This window comes from Haliotis cracherodii, unplaced genomic scaffold (genome assembly GCF_022045235.1).
Source record: "Haliotis cracherodii isolate W230 unplaced genomic scaffold, xgHalCrac1.p SCAF_2, whole genome shotgun sequence".
NCBI lineage: Eukaryota > Metazoa > Mollusca > Gastropoda > Lepetellida > Haliotidae > Haliotis > Haliotis cracherodii.
Window position 1 is genome coordinate 38,476,113 of NW_027266275.1, and position 22,922 is coordinate 38,499,034.

Genomic DNA, 22,922 nt, shown 5'->3' on the forward strand with positions numbered 1-22,922 from the left:
GATAAACTCATTATTGATTTTTAGTTGGGTTTAACACAGCTTTGAACAGTTTTTCAGTTACATCACAGTGTGTCAGCTTGATGTGTGAGGAAAGCCTGAAGTCATGCAGGTCCTGGGCCCCATTCCTCAAAGCTATCTTAGAGCTAAGGTGATCGTAAGTCCCATACTGTAACATAGGTTTACGATCATCATAGCGCTAAGATCGCTTAAAGGAACGGGGCCCTGGACATTTACCACTTTGGTAAAACCCACAAGCATTGGTATCACTGTATGGTCCCGACAAACCTAGAAACATAATTGGGGAAGACCAGGGATTTGAACCCACAATCATAGGTTTTTGGTGCGTCCAAGGGATGCATCTCTCCATAGCAAATTGCAATGGCTTAGACGACTTTGCCACCATTGTCCCAACCTAATCTTTAGCATCTGTGTACATTAACTGTAGATATATAATATATATATAAACATAAAATATTTATATGCCCCACCTCTCATTTCTAAAATCTAATAACTATCTGTTTGTGGCCTTATGTTCCTGAGGGTGAAAGACAAAGATAAAATGAGCCTTTCACAAAAGCCTCTTGGCGTTACCAGAGTCCATATAATCCATTATATTGTCTCTGGCATTACAACCACGAAGGAAACAGCCTCCTGGTTAATACACATCCTTGCCTCAAACATGTGTCAGGATAAACAAAATCAATACCATTAACAGGAAAAACGAGATTTGTCAACTGTCACATTACATAATCTACTACAGCTGGAAACTAATCATCCATGGAACCACAGTATTATGCAATTCATGATAGTCATTTGTGATTCCTTGATTAACAATACATGATAACAAGTCTGCTCAAACACCTAACTCGACTCCAAGATCATGACTGTGTTTGTAATTATTGGATTAAGTTTCTGCAACAATCTAACTTCACTAATGGATTGGAACCAGTCACTCAAAATGTCTTTTAAGACAATGCCACTTAAAATTGCTGGGCAGCAGAGCCTATGGTCTTATGTTGCTCTCTGCTTGTCTTAGACAAAGTGCAAAACTTCAAATTCAGGATTCCCTAGATTCAATGTTCCTAACTTCTTCCCGAGGCAAGAGAGTTAACTGACTTTCAAAGTCCAGTTTCCACCCTTGCCGAACTAGGCTGGAATTCCTGGGCTCGATCGTAACGCCACCAGTGGCTATTACCAGTGATGTCCCTTCTAAGCCTCTCGTATGGACCAATCAGACTCCACCTCTCATATCACGTGCATTTGCTTCAAACAAAATGGCAGCTCCCAGTCAGGACAATCTGATTGATAATCAAGATCTATATTGTGATAAAACTAGTCTTACATCGCGAAATGCATCAAATCATGTGAGCACTTTGATAAAAACATGAAAAGATTTAGAAAATATCTGTTGACAACAAGTTGGCGGTCAACATGATTTGCAATTCCTGCAATCGAACTAAATCTGCACGAAAGTTTACGATTTCGTTGCGCGAATTTGATTGGACAATGCATAGACTCGTTAGTCCAGCCAAAATGTAACTCCATAATACCAGCCTAGTTTGGCAAGGGTGGAAACTGGACATTTGTAAGGATAGCGTGTCCTGTGTCATGTGAAAACCAACAGTTAGAATCACAGGACATCTTGTGCAGTGGAATATTGACTTCTGCTAATAATATAGGAGCAAAGATCCATGAACTTCCCTTTATTTTGAAAACTGCTATGTAGTGTAATGCAGAATTTGAAATTAATCATGAGTGAGTTGGGTTTAACAAAGCTTTGAAACATGTTGAGCAGTATTTCAGTTACATCATGGCATTTCAGCTCAATGTGGGTGGAAAAACCTGTAGTGTTGCAGATCTCTGATGTTTATACCACTTTGGAAAAACACATGAGCATGGGTATGGTGCTGCCAACCTAGACACATAATAGACATAGGTTTCTGGAGTGCCCAAGGGATGCAACTCTGCACATAAAATTGTTGTGCCATAGACGACTAGGCCACTTGTGCCCCCGACATTAAGAATGAACATTAAGAAGTCCATGCCATATAATATCAAAGAAAGAATTGGAGGTTCCTGGATTAAAATATGAACACTTAATCTCTAACAATGTACCAAATGCAGGCATTACACGTACATGAATTCCACTGCAGTGAATAGTTGTAAAAAAGATGTGACATCTCACTTATTGTCAATTAGACATATATCACAGTTGTGTGTTTATGGGACATGTTGTGCACTTGGGGGCAGCACACAAACAGATACAAATTAGAAGTCACCTGAGACAGCATTTCAAGCAGAATTCTTTTCAAATCAATGTCTACTCAGTGGTGTAAAAATATCCAATTCATATACCGCATCCAAAGAGGTATAAAAAAGAAAACGATCAAATACCCAAAGTGAATGATAGCGTGTGAGTAAATACTCAAAGGCTAAAATATTTATCTGGAGCCCTGATGAACCACTAATGCTGTCAGATTAACCTTTAACATCTCAAACAGGAATTAATCTGTTTAGTGCCCGTAAATATTTCCAAACTCCACAGGATCAATTGTCTGTTGTAAACATCAATATAACACTGCACATATTTATGTAGTTCTTTTGTTAACCTTCTGTGTCAAGTAAGCCAGTTAACAAATTATCAAATACTATCTGTGCCAATAAGCCGTGGTGCACATTGTACAAAGGTCTACAGAACAATATGGAAATAACTCTTTATATTAAGAATATATGAACAATACAAGAGTACATAGCATAGACAATGAATGAAATTGATTAAGTCTCTAGGTTAGTGTAACTGGCACAGACTGATAACAATACTAACTGACAGTAAGATTCAACAAGCTTGTCAGATATTGTGATAACCTATTAATCATGTGATTAGCAATACTTGTTGGTTCTACAGGGATCTACAGGTTTGATCTTAGCATTATATTAGCTAGACAACACTTTGAACTACACTGTATGACAATCAAGTTTGTTTTTTCTGTCGAAGAAATATATAGATTTCATTAGTTTTCATTTGCATGCTAGTTTACGACTGTTAAAACGATGCATAAACTCATATAAATAGGAACGAATATATCGGAAGCCCTGTAATTTCCTGTTCGCAAACAAGTGGCCGAAGTTAAATGTCTATTTTGTTTATTAAGATGTATACAAAATATGAAATATACATGATAAATGATAAGCCAGATATCTGTAGAGAGCTATTCACTAGCAAAAGACGTACACAGAATGATCTCATATGATTCTACTCTCTTTAATTGCTTAGGTTATCTGCAAATTGATCATACGTTTACTGATCGCATTAGTTTCAGGATTGATCTTACGTCTAAATACATTATGCGACTGACGTTTTACGTACCATTCATGATCTTTCGAACCAAACAGCTGCCCGAGTGACAGCTCGTGTCATATTTATCTTTCAATCGCTGTGTTTACTCCCTCATTCTACTCCTCAAAAACAACTCGGGAACCTCCGACTTTGGCAGGTGCTCGGAGATCACATGACTCGAGCTTCCGGTATAATAGAGTTCTTTCCCTTAGAAGGTAGGCTGACATGTTGGTTCTCTATGAAATTGTTGTGATTTTAAATCAATCAACATCTGAGTAATTGTAAACATTTGATTAAACATATTTCAGAAATACGAAGTTAAGACATTGTAATTTGATACTAACGTTTCATTATGTCTATCCTTATTATGGCTTTCTTGAATTTTCAGATTAAAGATGGGGCGGCGACCAGCCCGTTGGTACGTGTATAGATAACATGCCGTGAACTCTTTCCAAGTGTATATATTGCATTGCTTTCTGAATTTGTTGTTTGTCAGTCAAAAGTATGGATAAAGAAGAAATTTATATGCGAGCACTATAGCCTATCCAACAGTCAAAATATTACCGCTAGATCGATGATAGTGTTCTTGGAATATTCTGAACTGTTCTTTAAAAAAAGTTACTATCATGGTGATTCGGCATAATTCAGTATAAACATTACACGTAATCAATAGCACTAAAAGCTTAGATCTTTTCCTGGGAGCCACTTGGCTCATGACAATATTTCTCTTGGTGCCATTTCAAACGTTAAGGAGCCACATTGATTTAGGCTTACAAAGATCTTTTTATTTTAGAAATTAGATAAGACAAGTAAGAAAAGAATATGTGGATGAACAACTCCGTTATTACAATTTAGGAGTGACGTTATTGATAACTCTGATAGAACCTATACTAAAACTTAACTCCTAATTGTAATAGCGAAGTTGTTCATCCATATATCTTATTCCCACTTAGTCCTCCAATTCTCCCATTTCTTAATGCCTTTCAAAGAAGTTAAGATCGGCAAGATTGAAAACATTCCAATTGTTCTAATGTGTCTGAACAACAAACATTGAAAACTTGCTGAAAGTCAGTTACCCTTGTCGAAAGACCATCACCGTGATCACTGGAATTTGCTAAGCCAATTACCTGAAACAATACTTTTGCTGTCTTTTTGCTTCATTCCAATGTTTGTTTTATGCATTCAGTTATTACTATCAGACACATTCATAGCAGATGAAGTAATCTTGGTCGCCTCAAATCCCAAGGCCTCTCATTCCACTCTGCCCACCCACATCATGTAATAAACACCTTTTAGAACTGCTGGCAGTATTAGCCATAGTTGGCATTCATGTCATAATTCTGTGATGGACAGTTTGGTTTTGAGATGGTTGAAACATTTGAACATGCCACCATTGTGAAATTAAACTGAGAAATGTACACATGACCAGAAATACATAGATTGTAGCATGACAGATAATAGCATCAGAAGCAAGAAGGGCATCAGTGTCGCTGCAGGGTGTTAAAACTACACTCTGCCGATACAGGCAAGCAATGTTTTACTCCAGTTTCTTTCAATATGTGAAATATTTTAGTCGCCAATGTAATTTTGTTAATGGGAGCCAACTGGCAACCAAGCAAGAAATGCAGGTCTCAAAATGGCAATATGGGTTGCAAATGCGTCCAAATTGGTCGTTACTTGGAGTACTCATCAGTGCAAGTGATTGGTGGTTATATCATAAGGGACATTTGCAATCCACACCTGCCAACGTACCCACACCTGTAGACCAGATAGCACCTTCAGAGGCTTGCCTATCAACGATCAAGGATGCTAACAGGCTCCAGTCAATAGTGTTAAAAATGTTAAATGTGTCATGAGGGCTATTAGAATTTTTGCTTTTGTGTCCTTAGTTTCAGGTTAAATTGCGTCCCTGCCTATGTGAAAGACAAACACTTGTGGACATACTTATTTGTAATGAACAGACATGTTAGTGGTGTGCAATACTATTGATTGACCACAATACTGATGTGAAACAATATGCTTTGTGCAATGTGGCAGTAGAGATTGTGATTTTCACTGACAAACTTAAACAATCTCTATTGCCACATAACAGTTATAATACTTAATCAAGCAATATTCTACAGGAAGATACTGTTAAATTTTGTTTAATTAACACATCAATATCTATCTCACGTATGATAAAGCTGTGTCGGTATTTAGCCGTAAACATAGGTTAGTGTTCTGTCCTTTGTAGGGGTGATGGGGTACCCTAGTGGTTAAAGCGTTTGCTGGTCATGCCGAAGGCCCGGATTCAATTTCCCACATGGGTACAATGTGTGAAGCCCATTTCTGGTGTCCCCACCGTGATATTGCTGGAATATTGCTAAAAGCGGCATAAAACCATACTCACTCACTTTTCTTTGTATTTCTTTTCCTAGAAATTTCTGTGATTTTGTCTCTATACAAGATTTGATCCTTTCAAATGGCATTACCATGATTACCATGACAAAGCTTTATTTTCTATTTTTGAGAGGTATCCTACAAGACTTGGAAAGGCAGGTGTTTGATAAATGATGCTTTCAACAAGTGAATTCATGTTTCAGCTACCGCTACTGTAAAAACAAGCCGTATCCCAAGTCACGGTTTTGCCGTGGTGTCCCAGGTAAGGAAAACATTTTGGATTAGAATTTAGAAGGCATGCCAAATGGTCCAATGTCTCATAAAAAAATTATTTATTCCCATTGTTCATAACTATTCAATGATACCACAAGTTTGCTGTCGCTACAAGAGACACTTGGTTATTGGCTGCAGACACCATAGCCCAGTTTTGCACTTTTCGGATCAGATAAATACTGGTGTGCTAGTAACCATTGGTTTCCTCTGGATAGAACCTTTAACTTTCAATGCTGAACTTGAACACTAAACCCCTACCAATTAACATTTAATATCCAACCCAGTGGTTAAGCATACAATGCTGGCTTGTTTGATTTCCCACATTGGTATGCCGTGTTAGAAATTGGCACTAGTCCTATAGTCCTTGCCAAACTGCCCAATAGCTAAAGTATCATAAGGGCTGGTAGAAATTTGCCATTTCTTAAGGGTTTTGTTATGTTATCATTATACATGTTATAAGGACTAGTGGACTAAAAATGTTGCCTTCTACCTATGGTAGCGGTATTACAATCCTGTGGGAAGTTATAATTGGTCTCCAGCAACCTATGCAAATCTTAAATGAAGACCAAATGCTTTGGGTTGTCCGACATTGTGACCTGGTTGATGGCATGCCATTGTATCCCAATTGTGTAGAGCAATGATCATGATCTCAATCACTGGATTGTCTGGTCCAGGCTGGATTATTTACTTACATACATTATTTAACTGGATGTATAAGGACATAAACTTTGTGTCAGTAACACACTGTATCAGTTGTATCAACAGACAACCCAAAGATTAAGTTGACAAATTAGAATGTCACTGCTTTTATCATACAACAAATAATTGATCAACCTCTATCTTTCAGATCCAAAGATCCGAATCTTTGATTTGGGCAGAAAGAAGGCTCGTGTTGATGAGTTCCCTCTCTGCATCCACTTGATCTCCGATGAGTATGAACAGCTGTCATCGGAAGCTCTGGAGGCTGGACGTATCTGCGCCAACAAGTACCTGGTGAAGGTCTGCGGCAAGGATTCCTTCCACTTACGTGTGCGCTTACATCCCTTCCACGTCATCAGGATCAACAAGATGTTGTCCTGTGCCGGTGCTGATCGGTGAGTCATAGCTTTATGGCAGTCGGGTAGCTTAGAGGTTAAAGCATTTTACAGTGAAGGCCTGGGTTCGATTCACCACACGAGTACGAGTGTGTAGCCAGTCAACCATTGCACTTTCATTGACATTTTAGCCAATCTTGAGACCACCTCCGTGGTCTAATTACTATATCCACCAGTGGTCAGAATGTGCTCGGATCTGAGCAGAGATTGTGGAGTTTCAAGTTACAAAATAACATTCCATTAACAGGTTCAGTGCTGGTCCTTATGCAGAGGGGCCTTGGGGTGGTGTATCTTGAGACAGATAACAGAGATCATATTACCAAGCAAAAATCACTGTGTAACAAAGTATAATGGTAGAGCTTCCGCCCGGAGAGCGGAAGGTCCGGGGTTCGATCCCCAGCCGCGTCAATACCAAAAGACTTTAAAAGATGGTACTTGTTGTTACCCTGTCTGGCGTTCGGCATTAAGGGGGTAAAACAAGGACTGGTCTGCTCGGAGTCAGTATACTGTGTCTGAGTGGGGTATTCATGTTAAACTGCGGCGTATCTCAGGGCACTAGCACTATAAATCGACATCAGTCCTGACTAGTACAAGCAGCCATACACGTGCATGCACGTCGCTATATAAGTGCAATAATCTTGGACGTGACGTTAAACCCCGTTTTACCTCACCTTGGCCAATCTTGATGGTCATGAAAGTTAAGGTGCGGTCATTGGTCTTGTCTTTTTTTTTTGTTGTGACTTCCCTTTTGCTAAATCAATTGTCTTATTTTTAGTTTTGATTTTGAAAATTGTTGATGTCATGTTAAATTTCATTTGAATAGGCTGTGTACCTAACTCCTGTGTTGCAGTTAGCCATACTGATTTGACAATTTACAAAAAAAAAATTATATTACCAGTAAATGTATTTTTTATGTTAGAATATTCTAAATTAGAATGCTAGAAAAAATAGGAAATGTGAATTTGGAATGTATATGGAGGCAGTTGGCATAAAAGGTATAACACATGAACAGTTTTATATTTTAGAGATAGAAAGTAAAAGATTATGTAGTTCTTTCTCACTCACTTCTGGGATAACCACAATTTGATAAATATCAGTGGGTACGCAATCTCATTAAAATCAGACCTCAGTTCTCACTACCGCTAAACAAAGATCTGAGGTCATCCCATTAGAGGTCACGTCAGAACAACCCTTCATCCGACCAATCAGAGCATCGCTTACCAGATTATGAAAGTGACAGTGAGAATGTGATTTCTAATCATGCAAACTCGAAAACTTTAACTCTGAACGATATTTACGGGTTTAGAGTCCATACAATCTACATCCATTAGCCTTTCCAGAATGTTCTTTTGTTCAGGTTTCAAATTTGTAATCAAGAATTTGTCAAAATATGTTTCAAAGCGTAGTCGCCAATTTGAAATTAGTGCCATAAAGCACGAGAAAGCTGCCTTCTCATTGCCCACGGTGTTGATGACGGAAGTGTAGGATGCGCATGCACAAAAGAAATTAACCTGTATATTCGTGAACTTGCATTTTGGATTTACGGAAACATTTTTAAGGTATTTGGCAAGCGCATAACATTTAGCACATGATAAAAATCCCTATTTAAAATCACCTGATATACTGCACATTAAAAATGATATTGTGATATGTATTGTGGATATGACAAATCTCATTTTACCGATATACCGGTAATACTGTGCACCTTTGGTGTCTTTGTGTGCATCAGTCTGTGCAAGATGTTGTTTCTTGAGCAGATCTTTGAAACCATACAATATTTCTTCGCCAAACTTCACACACAGATAGGTCTAGTGGGAACTGGAGCATAATGACTGTTTAATACTTACTTACTTTGGAGATTTAATGTGCGCTTTCCGACTGATGCGTATTTCGCACACGGGCCCGGCCAGGCCATTTAATGTGTTTCCGAAAGGGGCGAAAGTGGTCTGTGTAACCCAAGAGGGTGCTTTAGGGGTTGCTTATATAGAATTTGGGAATTTTGAGATTTGGAATAGATGCCGATGGGGTTGGGGAGGAGAACTAAGGGAGCTGGGTATGGTGGATGTTTGTGTGTTTATGTAATTTTGATTTTTGTAGATTATAGTGTTTTTAGATGCGTTTTATTAGTTCTGTTTTGATTAAGAATACGCCTAAGGCCTTGAAGTTTTCTAGTTTATTTTGTGGGTTTAGTATTGCTTCTAGAGTGAGAGCCTTGTTTAGATTGAGGGTGGTTTGTAATGCGGTTCGATGTGTTAGGCAGTGTGTGCATTGGATGAGTGCGTGTTCTGGGGTTTCTTGTTGTTTGCAGTGTGGGCAGTTACCTGTAGTGTGACTGTTTAATTATTTTTCTGAGTTTTTATGGCAAAACTTTGACTGTAAATGGGGGTAGTTATACAATCAATATAACCAGTTGATCATTCATGACTTGCGGGTGATTTCGATGACTTTGTCCTGGTGATTTCTTTTATTTCGAGGTGAATGTTATTTCAAAATGTCTTAAGCTTACAGTGAAGACCATGATATCACTTATCTCTAAAACGTATGATATAATTCCCAAACAAAATTTGCAAAGTGGTTGAGTTAATTGTGTACAAGATATTCTCCGAATTCAAGTACACTACCCCAATCTGGTGTTAATCCCAACCTGATGGTGTCATGGGTCCCCGGGTTTAACAGATTAGGAACGAATTGCCATTTTTATATAATCAACTTAAGGTGAACTGAATTTGGGCTTATATGCTACTCAAAAGAAGTTAAGGACACGACACTTTCATGGCATGACAGATAAACTACAGTTATCATGGTTATTTGAAAGAATTGGGTGTTCTTAGACTTCTTTTGAGTGGCATGTAATACTTGTCATACTTTCATTTGTTGTTTAAAAACAATTTCTTATTTCAGCATTTTTAGGCAACAATACTCTTTTGAGTCAACTTTATCGTTATATATTTACCAAGCAATCTTACTTATATTGTTGAATAAGAATATTGGTGATCCTTATATTGCTTCATATGTGACTGATTAGCTGATAATGTTTTCTTGAATGCTTGTGACAGTTATTTGTGAAGATGTTATTTGTGAAAATATGATTGAAATGATTTTATTTCAGACTTCAGACCGGTATGCGTGGTGCTTGGGGTAAGCCTCAAGGGACTGTGGCCCGTGTAAACATTGGACAGCCGATCATGTCGGTCCGTTCCAGAGAGCAGAACGAGTCTGCTGTGATTGAGGCCCTCCGAAGAGCCAAGTTCAAGTACCCTGGCAGACAGAAGGTCAGTCTTTCTACACTCAGCTGTTTTGTCTTCTGGTAGTAGTGAGAATTTCAATAATGATGATTAGCATGATGAGTAGTTTGAAAGACCAATTGATCTTCTTAATTATAAATATGACACACTTTTTTTTTTTATAAATTCATGGCAGACTTAAATTTTGTTATATTTGTTGGTTGTGAAAACAAAACTTGTTTTAAGTCTTACGGCTAGCATAGTATGGTGGATTGAAAAAAACATTGACTTAATAAGGCTAATAATCCATCTAAAAGTGCCTTGAAAGCATTGAAAAGGCGTTGAATTTTAGTATTCCAGCTGTATGTTGACCGTGTTGACAAACTTGTGAATTATTGACTGTTTCAACATTTAGTTGATCACTAAAGACATTTTCAGTTTACTAATTGGTTCATTTCCTGTGTTTCAGATTGTGCTCTCCAAGAAGTGGGGATTCACCAAGTGGCCAAGAGACTGCTATGAGGATATGTGCGCTGATGGACGCCTGATTCCTGACGGTGTCAGTGTTCAGTACAGACCCAACCGAGGCCCTCTCAACAAGTGGAGAAAGGACCAGACCAACCTCAGGTCCTAGACAGACTGTTGGGACGAACATGGTCATGAATAAAGAGCTGGAGAAATAAATTATGAACTGTTAGTCTTATGTTATAGAGCACAATTGCATTGCATTGAAAACACAGATATAGGTATACAGGGAATGCAGCTACGCTTGTCAAGTGAATGTAGTAGAGATAAAAAGCCAAATCAATGCCTCCACAGCCTCAACCTCTTGGCCAATGGGACGCTTGGAACATACTGCTTTTCCACTTAAGACTGTGATAGCAGGTTTTATTGTGATGAAGTTATCCATAGGGCTAGTAGGATTTCAGGCTTGTTTGCGGTGTCCTGGTAATTGTTTCAGTTGAGTGCATGTTTGTATGCTGTCATTCTCTGGTGCCTGGATGGCTGAGGCTTTCAACCAATTGTTTTGCCTGGCCCATACTTGATTATCCTCATACAGGGCAGTGTGAATCATTGCTTATCCTTTCAACAGCGAGTGCCTTCCTCTCTCTTACCCCTATAGGGATTCCAGGTTAGAATTGCTCCCAAATAACCAATGCTGGTCTGGGGTGACTTGGTTGATATCCTTGTACCAGAACATGGTGGATCATTGCCTCGTACAGACTCGGAATATTAACAGTTTGTCGTCATAGGTGTAATTGGCGATAGACAACTATGCTTGGATCAGGTGGTCAGACTTTGCTGACTTTTGTATCCCAATTGCACATATCAATGCTCATGTCAATCACTAGATTGTCTGGTCAAGATGTTTTTAATAGACCCCTGTCACATAGCTGCAATATTGCAGCGTTAAACAGGTGTATTAGGTACAAAGATTTGTCCAAGGCTGATTTAAAAAAACAAACGTGAGCAAGTGTTATAGACAGGATAGCGACAGACTTTCAGAATCTACTCAAGTGGAGCATGGTCTTCATCAGTGAAGAGGACTGCACTAAAAGCAGTCCATCCGAAATTCTCAGCCTGGGCCTCTGTGAATGACGATTCCTCCCTTATAATGGATAAGTGACCCCTCTGTGGTCTAGGGGTACAAGCAGCCACAAACACATGAGTGCACGTCGCAATGTAAGTGCAACAATCTAATCTTGAATGTGGCGTTGAACCTCATTTCACCACACCTTACGTGACTTGCCTAAATATCAATCGAACGTTCGATCAGTGTTGATACTCGCATCAATAATAACCCACCCATAGTCTATTGGCGACACATTCTTCAGAAAGAACCTTAATCTTCTGATGTTGCACCCGCTTCTCTAGTCTGGTGGTAGAGTGTTCACATACAAAAAAGATGTTAAAAGATGGTACTTAAGTAAAACAAGGACTGGTCGGCTCGGAGTCCTATTTACTGTGAGGAGTGGAATTTGTTAAACTGCGGCATTGTATGTCAGTAGGCAAACACTATGAAATTGATATTAGTCTGGACTATTGCAAGTAGCCACAAACCTTGGCATCCACATCACAATATATACTCTTCAAAAAAAGAAACGACACTTACTTTCAAAATGTAATATAATGCGATTTTTTCAAAATAGGACACAGAAACCGTAATTGAAACACTGTTTGAAGATCAATGTACACAATGTTCAAAACATCAATCGTGTCACCTAGACACACGCACACGATACAGTTAATGTCCCAGGGGTACAGAAAATGTCAGTATCGGTTGTGCCCACCACGCGCATCAATCACCTCTTGACACCGACGACCCATAGATGCAATCAAGTTGTCAATAACACGCTGTTGGATGTGCTGCCATTCATGCTGAAGTGCATCAAGAAGCGCCGGAAGTGTTTGGGGCGGTGGATTCCTTCTGCGAACGCGTCGATCCAACCCGTCCCACAGATGCTCAATCGGGGACAAATCTGGTGACCGGGCTGGCCAAGGTAATGCGTGATGTTGTTGTGCTGTAAGAAGTCCGGTGCAATATGCGGTCGAGCGTTGTCCTGCTGGAACTGTCCGCCATGAACGTTGACGTGAGGAAGAACGTAAGGCTGTAGGATTAAGTCTCTGTAACGCACACCTGTCAATGCAACTGCCACATGCACGAGAGGCGTCCTACCACCGTGATGAATTCCGGCCCATACCATGACACTCCCGCCGCCAAATGGGACAACCTGCACACAGTTGGGGGCGTAACGTTCACCCCGACGTCTGTAGACACGTGCGCGCCCATCAGCACGTGTGAGTAGGAAACGTCAGTAAACAGTACATTTCTCCACCTTGCACGTGCCCATCTAACCCTCTGTTGGCACCAAAGCACACGGTCCGCCAGATGACGTGGGGTCAATACATGACGTCGAACAGGTCTTCGTGCAAAAAGTCCAGGGGGGGGCTGCATGCCTAAATGCAGGATCCTGTGCTGCACGTTTTTTATTACAGGCTGTTGTGTTTGGTTGAAGCTGTACAATTGATCCCCAAACGCTACGTTTATGTGCTTTGCATGTGTTTTCGCGAATTATAGACACATCATCTTTCTGTTTGACTTATTTGGTTCCCATTTAATGTAATTATTTTAGATATTTGGCAAAAAGTGGTTTTACATCTATGTCAAGTTTCTTTTTTTGAAGAGTATAAATAAGGGCAGTCATCATGGACGCGACGTTAAACCCTATTTCACCTCACATCACTTCGGATGTTGTGCTCTCGACTTCAGAAGATCGGACAGAAGATTTCTACAAACAAGAAGGAATCGGATAGGGTTTCATGAAAATCACAGGAAAGCCAACACGCGTCTGTATCATATAACCGCCAAGACAGACGTAGCTACGATCGTGGGGATCATTCCAGAGATCCCAGTTCCCCTTACCGTTAAGTTAGCTTCGAGGGAAGGAGGAGATGCAACAATGAGCGGGATGGACGTTCCCCTCCACGATCGTGTGAGGATCGGAGAGTTCACGACAGCCGAGATCGGGATATTCGTATCCCACCTCGACCGTTCTATCTAGAGGATGGAAGACATTCGGAGGATCAGCACAGACCGGCGGGATCAACGTTCGCTCTCGGAGGACTTCCGTTCTCGGAAGACAGATCTAGAGATAGCCAGGAGCGACTTTCTTTATCTACGTCGTGGGATCACGGAACTCAATCTTCTGCTTTTTCCCCAAGGGAATGTTCCAAGCTCTACCAAATGCTTTGACTACAGTGCTTGATGAACAAGGCTCGAGAAAGAAGAAGCTCCAGCACGAACTGATTACCACGATTCAATCCCCTTCACAGAATGTGGAACCCACATCGATCTCGCAACCATGAGCATTACAAGAAAACGAGGACATTCTGATCAGTATACGCTCACCTAACCGCCAAAGTCAGTCATTTATATCTATCCAAGAACCTCCTTTAGAAGAATTCGGGAAAGAAACCACGACCAAAGATTCAAAGATTTCCACTGTAGCGGAACTTCAGGCCTTGATCAGGTCGTACAGTCTAGCCGATCAGACGTCTTGATTCCGGCGTCCAGTTTGAGATCTTAACGCCGTTCTACACCACTTATCCTTGGAATCTTATGAACAATTGGCAGATAAAGATAGGGTCCGATTCGAAAGACAAAGCCATGGGAAAGTGTACTTATCCCTTAGATGCATTTCATTGCGAAGAACCAACTACTAGTACTTGGGCAGCCAGACAGATTATTCACTGTTCCCCCGCTCTCCTCGAGGCCCAGTGAGAGCCTTAAGGATCCTTAAGGATCTACCTTCAAGAATCTAAACCACTATGACGATTACGTAGAAGATTGTTTATACCTTTCTCAACAGCTGCGACGACGGTTTCCAGGACCACAGTGTCATTATGGCTCCGATCAGTCATCCTGCAAGCTTACACCTCCGCAGGTCTACCACCCCCAGTGGGCTCTAACCCGCATGTGACAAGGGCAGTGACATCAACGATGCCTCTTCGCAGCAACTACACCTTATCAGCGAAAATTGAAGGCTGTTTTTTAAAAGTTCGATAGTGTTTGCCCTGCACTATCCGAAAGACATCTCCGTCTCGGACGCCTAGGGTTTACATCTGTTTGGACCACTTGTACTGGTTCAACAACTGACAGCGGTCCGCCAGCCCAGATGATGGAGGACCAATGCAGCATCCGCCCGATCACGTGTTGTATTGTGTATATACAAGCATAAATCTTTGAATTTATATCATCTTGTCGTCCTTACAGTTCGGGTTCCTAGACTTGAATACCCAATGGAAGGAAGAGATTCGTCTGTAGAGTACGTCTTCAACATATGAGAAGTTTGGACCACTTGTACTGGTTCAACAACTGACAGCGGTCAGCCAGCCCAAATGATGGAGGACCAATGCAGCATCCGCCTGATCACGTGTTGTATTGTGTATATACAAGCATAAATCTTGAATACCCAATGGAAGGAAGAGATTCGTCTATAGAATACGTCTTCAACATATGAGAAGTCATAAGGCGCGGCCGTTTATCGGTGACCCGATTTTTTTTGCTCACCAACCGGTTGGTTAGGATGGAGTGGATTTACTTGAAGGCTCGTGTGTGCAGTGTCGATCGTTCTTCCTGTTATAGCCTACACAATCACTGCGGTGGTGATTGATAGCTTCAACAAGGCGAAAACAAATATACCCGGCCTGCTACATCTACCTCGAAAGGCTGTATAAGTGTGCGTCAGTACTTGTAGAACTCCACTGACCCGGACTGGGATGTTTCGCTCTCCCTATGTTGACTTGCCTTTGCATGTGTTTGTGACGGGTGCCATCGGTGGGGCAGGATACGCTCACCTTTTCGCGAACACATGGTGTCATTACTATTTGATAGTGATTCATAAACACATGATCAAGACATTGTCGGAATCTATCGGATGTGGAAGTGGTTTGTCGCTTTATTTAAGAGATGTAGTTGAACAAGTTCGTATTAGTTCAATACTACGCGATCGTTCGTCATTAAAGAACTATGTCCTATGCGAACACAGGGAACACATGAGTTATACCCGACCTCATGATAATTACGTCAGAGTATCTCAAAGCTTTTTTCCGAAACACCTCATACACGTGTTTTGCGTTTTTACGAACCTGAACGACGTTACGATAATTAGATCGGATCATGGTTTAGAACCCGCTTTAGACGGTTTAGGCCTTGTTTACGTATCAAGCGTGGAATAAATGCACATTATGAGATAGGATACGTTTTTAACATTTGTAAATTTTACACTCACAAATATATTTATAAATACTTATCCTGTCTCACACGTCAAACGCCCAGCCCAACCAACCATCCCCGCATCACAGTACAGTTTCGGAAGAGAATGAGTTAGCTTGAGACATGTGATCACATTGATTGGAAAACAAGCTAGGGCACAGCCCATTGTTGGTGATGGTAGGCATGGAGACGACTGGGGTGTGTTCGGGTGCGTCGTTTTTAAGGCTTTCGTTTCTCCACAAAGATCTAAAAAAAAGGGGAAAAGCGCTCTGTATGATAGGACAGTATTTATATAAATGTACGAATTTAATTGTGAGGACACACGTACACATTAAAAGAAAGGGCAGACGAGGAAAAAATCCGATCCACGATACTGAATGGTCACAGGGTAGAAAAACAACAACATGTACTCAGTCTGTTCATTTAGATTCACTTTCGCAAATAAGAAGTAATTTATTTATTCCGTGGTGTCACGAAAATGTCGAGCAATGGCTACATGTATGTACACGCATGGTGTCGGATTCTACGAAGCAGTCATAAAATCTGCATGATTCAGCGATTTTTGGCATTTCGAAGTTGGAAGAACATAAAGATTTCTCTGGGAAGTATATTTTTTTCTTGCAACCAGGTATTTAAAAAATCAATAAAAACTATTCGCCTGAAGAAAACCACCTTCGAGCAATGTAATTTTAGCGGCAGTCATTTTTTTTCAACTGTCTGGCTGAAACAAAATCAATTTTTTCAACAATTGTCTGGTGCAATATATTTTTCGATTAAACGTTGACATCATATACCAAGGCCCCCATCACCTACCCATGTGAACATCACATACCACGCCCCATTACTTCCCCATGTGAACATCATATACCACGGCCCCATCACCTTGCCCATGTGGACATCACATACCACGGCCCCATCACCTTGCCCATGTGGACATCATATACCACGGCCCATCACCTCCCCATGTGGACATCACATACCACGGCCCCATCACCTTGCCCATGTGAACATCACATACCAGGCCCCATCACCTCCCCATGTGAACATCACATACCAAGGCCCCATCACCTCCCCATGTGAACATCACATACCAAGGCCCCATCACCTACCCATGTGAACATCATATACCAAGGCCCTATCACCTCCCAATGTGAACATCACATACCACGGCCCTATCACCTCCCCATCTAAATATCCCATACCAAGGCCCCATCATCTTTCACATGTGAACATCACATACCACGGCTCCATCAACTACCCAGTATATATATATGTATTATACCTCCACGTCACAATGATGAGATCTAATTGGTTCACGTGATAAAATACTGTGTAACCCGCTTTGGAGGGTAATACATTTCTCGGGGGAATGAATCCAGTTATACCCCGCCACCAGCAACACATGCTGCATGTGGATATCTCAGAGGCAGACGCATAAAACGCGGGACGCATAAAAACCCATGTATCCCTCGAGATCATGCTACAGTTTATAATATAAATATACTGGAGATACATTACGCCCCGTAGCCGCTAGAATCGAAGACCACAAGACATCAGTTGCTACATCGGACATGGAATCCGCCCTCTCGAAACACCTATTAGAAGAAACAATCCCGACCACATCATCTGACAAGAACCCCAAAATCCCCTATATAGACATCCACCACTGGAAGAAAATGAAACTGCAAGAAAACGTGAAATCCAGGATATAGAGATCAAAGTAATTGGCCATCTCCAGTACATACCCAACGCTACTATAATCCTGATGAATATTATACTGTATTCTTATATTGTTATCCGATCTGCCCTTTGTCATCACGCCAACTCCATCACTGTTTTCACTACGCCCTCATTGGCTTCCCCACCTTGTTAATGACGTTGTAGTGTTGTCTTGGTACATCACTCCTATCTGGAGCCTGGCTGTATTGCTCTACATGTACTTTTTAATAATGAAATATTTACAATTTACCAATGCCTCTTCAGCAACTTTAAATGCTAAAGAGAAAATATTTCAATACTTGTGTTGTAAAGTTGACTCACTTTTTAATGAACGTATAACATTTTAAGTGTCTTATAAGTATCATGGCTTGTTTTGTTGTTTTACATACTACAAAGTACATATCTCATACTGTAGGCGTGTTTGTGTTCTTACTGTGTCATTTTATCGGTATGCATATCGAGGCTTGTAATATCCGAAGAAGACGACCTGGTAAAACTTACCCGAAGAGGTTCAGCTGATGTAAGTAATCTGGTGTCCCCCCACTGTGCCCACGTTTGGTTTTTGGTCCTAAAACAACATGGGGAAGACAATGGGGGGGATTAGGGATTAAGCGGGGGGCCGTATCAGCTAAAATGTTCTCACCTGTACAGTGGGCACTGCGGTGATAAGTGAAATGTTCTCACAAGTGTTCACTCTTGTGAAATTTGTTCACTACTTTATCACGTGGAAGGTTGGCACAGCATCTCTTAATAAAATACAACAATGGGCTGACAAATGGGGCTTCTCCCTTAACTAAAAAAAAACAATAGGAATAGTATTCAAACATAAAAACATGAAACCCGCCTCCCCAATCCTCCAGCTAAACAACCAAACAATCAAATTTCAAAAACAAACCAAATTCTTAGGACTTATTTTCGATGAACATCTCACCTGGGATGCTCACATCCAAAACCTAACAACTAAATGCAGTAAAGACCTAAACACCCTAAGATGCCTACCTGGCTCTAACTGGGGAGCCTCCAAAGATACCCTCCTCTCTCTCTACATATCACTAATTAGATCAAAACTAGACTACGGCTGCGCCATATACAACACCCTAAACAACTCTCTATCTAAAAAACTTGACTCAATACAATATCAGGCCCTCAAACTAATTACACGCACCCAACATGGCACCTCCTACACTTCACTTCAGGCCTTAACAGGAGAAATGCCACTAAGTCTACGCAGGGAACAGCTAAGCTTAAATTTCTGGGCCGCGTCCCATCAAACCCTCTCATCCAAAACTTAATAAACCAAAATATCAGCCCAAAAATCCAAGCTCTAGCTCGTAAACACCCCTTACTTACCCCGATATCCCAAAGAATAACAAACTACCTCAATGAACACCAAAAAAAAAATCTTAAACAAAACTGTTAACAATCAAATATCTTCACCCCTAAACTTAAAATACCCAAAATAGACACAACACTAGCTAGCCAAATAAATAAACAAACCTACCTAAACATAGCTAAAACCACCACACTAGCATACATACACGAAAATTGGCCAAATTGGTGTCACATTTACACGGACGGATCTTCAGATCCGACCTCCAAACACACAGGTTTCGGAGTCCATACCACACAACCAACTAAAACCACACAATCCTTCCGACTCCCAAACAACCAATCAATATTCACGGCAGAACTAATGGGCATGGCCTCAGCCCTCCATAATCAAGAATCCAAAAAACACAAAAAAATCCTAATACTTACCGACTCCCTAAGTGGACTGCAAGCCCTCCAAAACAAAAATACCAAAAACCGACCTTAATTGATAAATCAAATACTTAAAAGCTCCAACGACCTAACTAAGGCAGGCAAACAAATAACCTTCTTGTGGATACCCGCCCACGTAGGAATATACGGTAATGAAAATGCCGATAAAGCAGCAAAACTATCCCTCAAAATCCCAGAAATAAGCTTAAACTTACCAATCTCAAAATCAGAATTAAAAGCGTAAACAAGCAAAAAATCACCAAAAAATGACATAACCTTTATCTAAACTCAAATAGCCAAATCAAAAAAGTACTCAGCAAACCACTAACCAAACCAAAAATTCTCCATCCATCAAAAAAAATCGACAGAGTAATCACTAAACTCCCAACAGGACACACCAACCTAAATAACCATCTAAATTTTTTTAAAAAACATACTACAGGTAACTGCCCACACTGCAACCAACTAGAAACCCCAGAACACGCACTCATCCACTGCACACACTACCTAACACATCGAACCGCATTACAAACCACCCTCAATCTAAACAAGGCTTTCCCTCTAGAAGCAATACTAAACCCACAAAATAAACTAGAAAACTTCAAGGCCTTAGGCGTATTCTTAATCAAAACAGAACTAATAAAACGCATCTAAAAGCACTATTATCTACCAAATCAAAATTACATAAACAAACAAACATCCACCATACCCAGCTCCCTTAGTTCTCCTCCCCAACCCCATCGGCATCTATTCGAAATCTCAAAATTCCCAAATTCTATATAAGCAACCCCTAAAGCCCCCTCTTGGGTTGCACACACCACTTTCGCAAGTAAGGCACAGCAAGATTGCGAAGGTATTGGGTGCGCCTCATCCAAATATCTTCAAGATTGGGCCGGAAATAATGATTTATCATAGGTCTGGGTTCTGCATTTGATTGTTTGTATGTTAGATCTATTTCTAAGGTTATAATTGCTATTATCAGAGACTGGACTTGGAATGAGATTGTTGAGATATACAGGTGAAATACTGTTTTTCATTTAGTAAAATGTAATCAATTTGAAGCGGTGTATTTATGATGTTATCTATTTTTAATTCATGAGCTCTTTTGGCTATTCCGACTGCTGATATTTCTTTATTCTTGCAAAGCCTTAATTTTACCCAATATGACGGTCGATTTCTGTTTTTAGCAATCTTGTGAATACGATTACGTTTCCTAATAAGAGAGCATATCTCGTTATTTATTCATAGAGGATCCTTTGTTCGTATTGTGACAGTTTTAGTTGGAATATATTTATTAAATATGTCTTTAAGTCTACAAGTCAGATCTTCAGCGATAATGTTAATATTATCAGATGAGAATAGGCTATCCAGATCAATCTCATTAAAACCTTGATTTATACCATCTGCATCTGCCAAGGGATGGTTATATATTTTTCTCTTAAACGCGTTATTTCTGGGCATAGTTTCTTTTATATGAACAAAGATAGGGCAGTGATCGCTACAGATTGGATCAAGTACACCAGAAGACCTCACATTGTTTACACAGGGTACGAATATTAAATCAATCAAAGTTTTAGAATTAGAGGTTATTCTTGTAGGATATGTAATTATTTGTTTTAAACCGTACATAGTTTGTAAAGGTTCAGTCTTTTTAGTGTCGCCAGTAACAATAGTAAACATATCAAGATCAACAGCTTTGCATATTGATTCATCAATTAAATTCCAATAATGGGCACTTTTATCGGCACGATAAAATGTACCAATAAGTAATTTCGAGTTTTACATTTAACCTGTATCCATATCGCCTCAAGCTAGGCAAGTTCTAAATTTCTCATTATTTTAGCGTTTCGATTATTTTTAACACAAGCCGCAACCCCACCACCACGTTTTGTTCTGTCTTTTCTAAATGGAGATTGAAAACCTGGAATCTGTATGTCATTGTTTCGAATATCTTCACTTAACCATGTTTCAGTCAAACATATTACATCGTATGACCCAAATTCTGCGCTTAAAATATTCAATTTATCCCCGAGACTACGAACATTTAGGTGTATAATATTTAAGTCTTTTAGGTATTTAGGTCCAGGATGAGGGTGAACATCTCCACAGCAGAGGAGTAGAAAAATGAAGAAAATTGGTAGTCGCAGATTATACAAACATCAAAATTTAGAAATGTGTGAAAGAATCAGAAACTTTAATGAGTATTTAACATGAAGTGTTATTACAAATGTACTCAATGCTTGTCTATATTGTGATATGTCAACCGACATCGAATGTTTGTATGATAAACAAAGGTACAGTGGGTCTCAAAAGAAATGGACACTCATACAGACACACACAAGCTACAGATATGGCTCGGTACAAGATACATAAATAAGCACTATTTTGGTTTTCTTTTCTTGGACAACAAACAAGTGCGAAAAAATCATCATAAACAGATGAAAAAGTGAATGAACAACACAAACATATTTTTCTCGTTTCGAGAAACAAAATATCTGATAAAAACAATCAGGGGTAATGCATATCTTAATATTAGGGTTTCACAGCAGTACAATGGAGAATTGCAGTTTTACATCAGTACAACAGAGAATTACAGCTATAGGACATAATGCAAGTGTCATAATCAAGGGGAAAGATGGCCAATGTTATACAGTGACTATAGTATGTTAGCGCTGTATACTGGGGTAGGGCGAGAGACACGATTAAGTTACATAACGTAAGTTGGCTGCACGCTTTACGCAAGTGGTTTTAATGCCGTTGGATACACGTTACAATAAAGAAAGATCTTATTCCCAACATCCTCACAAAGCGTGGTGTTAAATTAAACTGAGAGACAAAAGAAAGTATACCGTGTTTTTTATGTAGCTGAACTACTTTGTTTATGTTTATGTATGTTAACTTTGATTATGTCTATTTAATAATCACACATTCCTGAGGTAAGAACAAAATTGCAACAACCTGCCATCGCCGTGTTTCAAATGTAATTTTGTGCCGAACATTTATTGCTTTTCAAAGATAAGATGTCTAAGATAGGTTTCAGCAGTTGTGCATAATGCGATTTGGGGGAAGTTTTAAAATGATTTACATCAAATGTTTCAGAAAATGAAACCATGTATATATTCTGTGAGTGCCAGTACCGTTCATTGTTTGGATATGATATCACCAACTTAAGATAGTTTCAATTGAACATCAAGCATATGATAATATGAACTGAGAGGTATAGATTCTTTCCTCTCGAGTTTAATGACGTATTTTGATATTCATCTCCCTGTCTTAAACTAGAACAAATGTAAATCGGATCGTGTACCTTTAATTTATTTCCTGAAAGGGTTTATTCGCTTAACCAATCTGTCTTGGTC

General features: G+C 39.8%; 2 protein-coding genes across 2 annotated transcripts in view; one reads left to right on the forward strand and one right to left on the reverse strand.

Moving 5' to 3' along the window:
• The window catches only part of LOC139468069 (sorting nexin-29-like), a 30,982-nt gene extending 27,474 nt beyond the window's left edge, over positions 1–3,508 (reverse strand). Inside the window, exon 1 of the mRNA XM_071249777.1 lies at positions 3,368–3,508. Coding sequence (XP_071105878.1) covers positions 3,368–3,374 — 7 coding nt within the window. The 5' untranslated portion in view covers positions 3,375–3,508. The remainder of the gene's footprint in view (positions 1–3,367) is intronic.
• Positions 3,509–3,657: 149 nt separating this feature from the next.
• LOC139468070 (large ribosomal subunit protein uL16-like) lies at positions 3,658–10,991 on the forward strand. The gene is made up of 5 exons (XM_071249778.1): positions 3,658–3,755; positions 5,920–5,978; positions 6,837–7,083; positions 10,193–10,355; positions 10,777–10,991. The coding sequence occupies exons 1-5, from the start codon at positions 3,733–3,735 to the stop codon at positions 10,939–10,941; spliced, it is 657 nt and encodes a 218-aa protein (XP_071105879.1). The 5' UTR covers positions 3,658–3,732; the 3' UTR covers positions 10,942–10,991.
• The last annotated feature ends 11,931 nt before the right edge of the window (positions 10,992–22,922 follow it).

Coding starts and splice junctions, on each gene's coding strand:
- LOC139468070 (XM_071249778.1), top strand. CDS start 3,733: ATGGGGCGGCGACCAGCCCGTTG. Junction 3,756..5,919: donor GGGCGGCGACCAGCCCGTTG/GTACGTGTATAG, acceptor TTCATGTTTCAG/CTACCGCTACTGTAAAAACA. Junction 5,979..6,836: donor GTTTTGCCGTGGTGTCCCAG/GTAAGGAAAACA, acceptor TCTATCTTTCAG/ATCCAAAGATCCGAATCTTT.